The 1,285-nt window shown below is 45.8% G+C and overlaps 1 protein-coding gene across 1 annotated transcript; it reads right to left on the bottom strand.

The window, feature by feature from the left end:
• Window positions 1-52: 52 nt before the first annotated feature.
• On the bottom strand, window positions 53-1,275 carry LOC131214806 (zinc finger protein 791-like; the record flags this gene model as incomplete). Its single annotated transcript, XM_058209138.1, has 1 exon — window positions 53-1,275. A coding segment is annotated over exon 1 (1,223 nt), but the record flags the coding sequence as incomplete, so codon positions are not given.
• Window positions 1,276-1,285: the final 10 nt, after the last annotated feature.

Here is a 1,285-nt window from a genome sequence, read left to right as displayed (position 1 = left end):
GAATTTGCGAGGGCAATGAGGACACTTAGGTTGGTCCTTGTCGTGAATTAACATGTGGGTGAGCAAGATGCGTGCCGCATGGAACGTTTTGCTGCAGACTTTACACATGAATGGCTTTTCGCCGGTGTGAGTCCGAATGTGTTCCTTAAGATAGGATTGCCGTGCGAATTTGCGAGGGCAATGAGGACACTGAGGTTGGTTCTTGTCATGAATTAACATGTGGGTGCGCAGGCTGCCTGCCGCATGGAACGTTTTGCTGCAGACTTTACACGTTAGTGGCTTCTCGCCGGTGTGTGTCCGAATGTGCTCCTTAAAAAGATATTGTATTGCGAATTTGCGAGGGCAATGAGGACACTGATATCGGTCCTTGTAATGAATTCTCTTGTGGATGTACAGTTTGCTTGCCGTAAGGAACGCTTTGCCGCAGACTTTACACATGAACGGCTTTTCGCCGGTGTGAGCCCGAATGTGAATCTTTAGCTTGAATGTGTCTGGATACGTGGCGGAGCAATGAGGGCACTGGTGTTTATGCTTGTTTCGAGACACATTACCAGTAACTTTTGGGCTCTGCATTGTAGACACTGAGAACTCTGTAGCGGCGGTATCCTTTTGGGAACTTCGTCGCATATTTGAACTCAACAGTCGCTGCTTGCCGACTACGGACACTGATTGCCGACTACCGACTGATTTTTCTTCGCCATTAGGATCCATTTGATTCAATGTAGAGATTTCTGCTACATTCTTGATACTTGAATTGTTGTGATCTGAAATTAATGCTGGGTCGTCAGGAACCGTGATGGTTTTCCCTGCCATAGAAAATTCTTCTTGAATTAGATCTGCATCCGGTGACTGAAGCTGCGGTTGGTCCTCCATTGGTTCACGTTTTAAAAGTGTCTCCAGCGATTCTTCCTCTGCCTCAAACAAGTCGTCAAGATGATTATAATCATATGTAACACTTATCTGTTGTGAATTGGAAACCGTTTGCTTCGATTGATAATCCTCTTCCAAATCTTCTGGGGCAATCTCAGTTTTGATGCACACGGATCCAACGCCATCGTTTTGCTTCGTGTAACCGTCAGAATGCTCTGCAGTTGTTTCGGAACCAGTCAAATGGGTGTTTTCCACTTCTGCCTTAAGCCGTTCGATTTTTGCATTGTTTGAAATCCACATCGAGCGCAACTTATCCAGAAAATCCAAGCGCGATTTGCAAGACGAACACAAATACGAGGGACATTCTGGCAATAGCTTTATCTGGAAAAGAAAGGAGCATGTCATGACCGCAACG

This window comes from Anopheles bellator, unplaced genomic scaffold, assembly GCF_943735745.2.
Source record: "Anopheles bellator unplaced genomic scaffold, idAnoBellAS_SP24_06.2 scaffold02570_ctg1, whole genome shotgun sequence".
Classification (NCBI taxonomy): Eukaryota; Metazoa; Arthropoda; class Insecta; order Diptera; family Culicidae; genus Anopheles; species Anopheles bellator.
The sequence above is the reverse complement of the archived record's forward strand: the minus strand, read 5'-3'. Positions and strand labels throughout refer to the sequence as shown.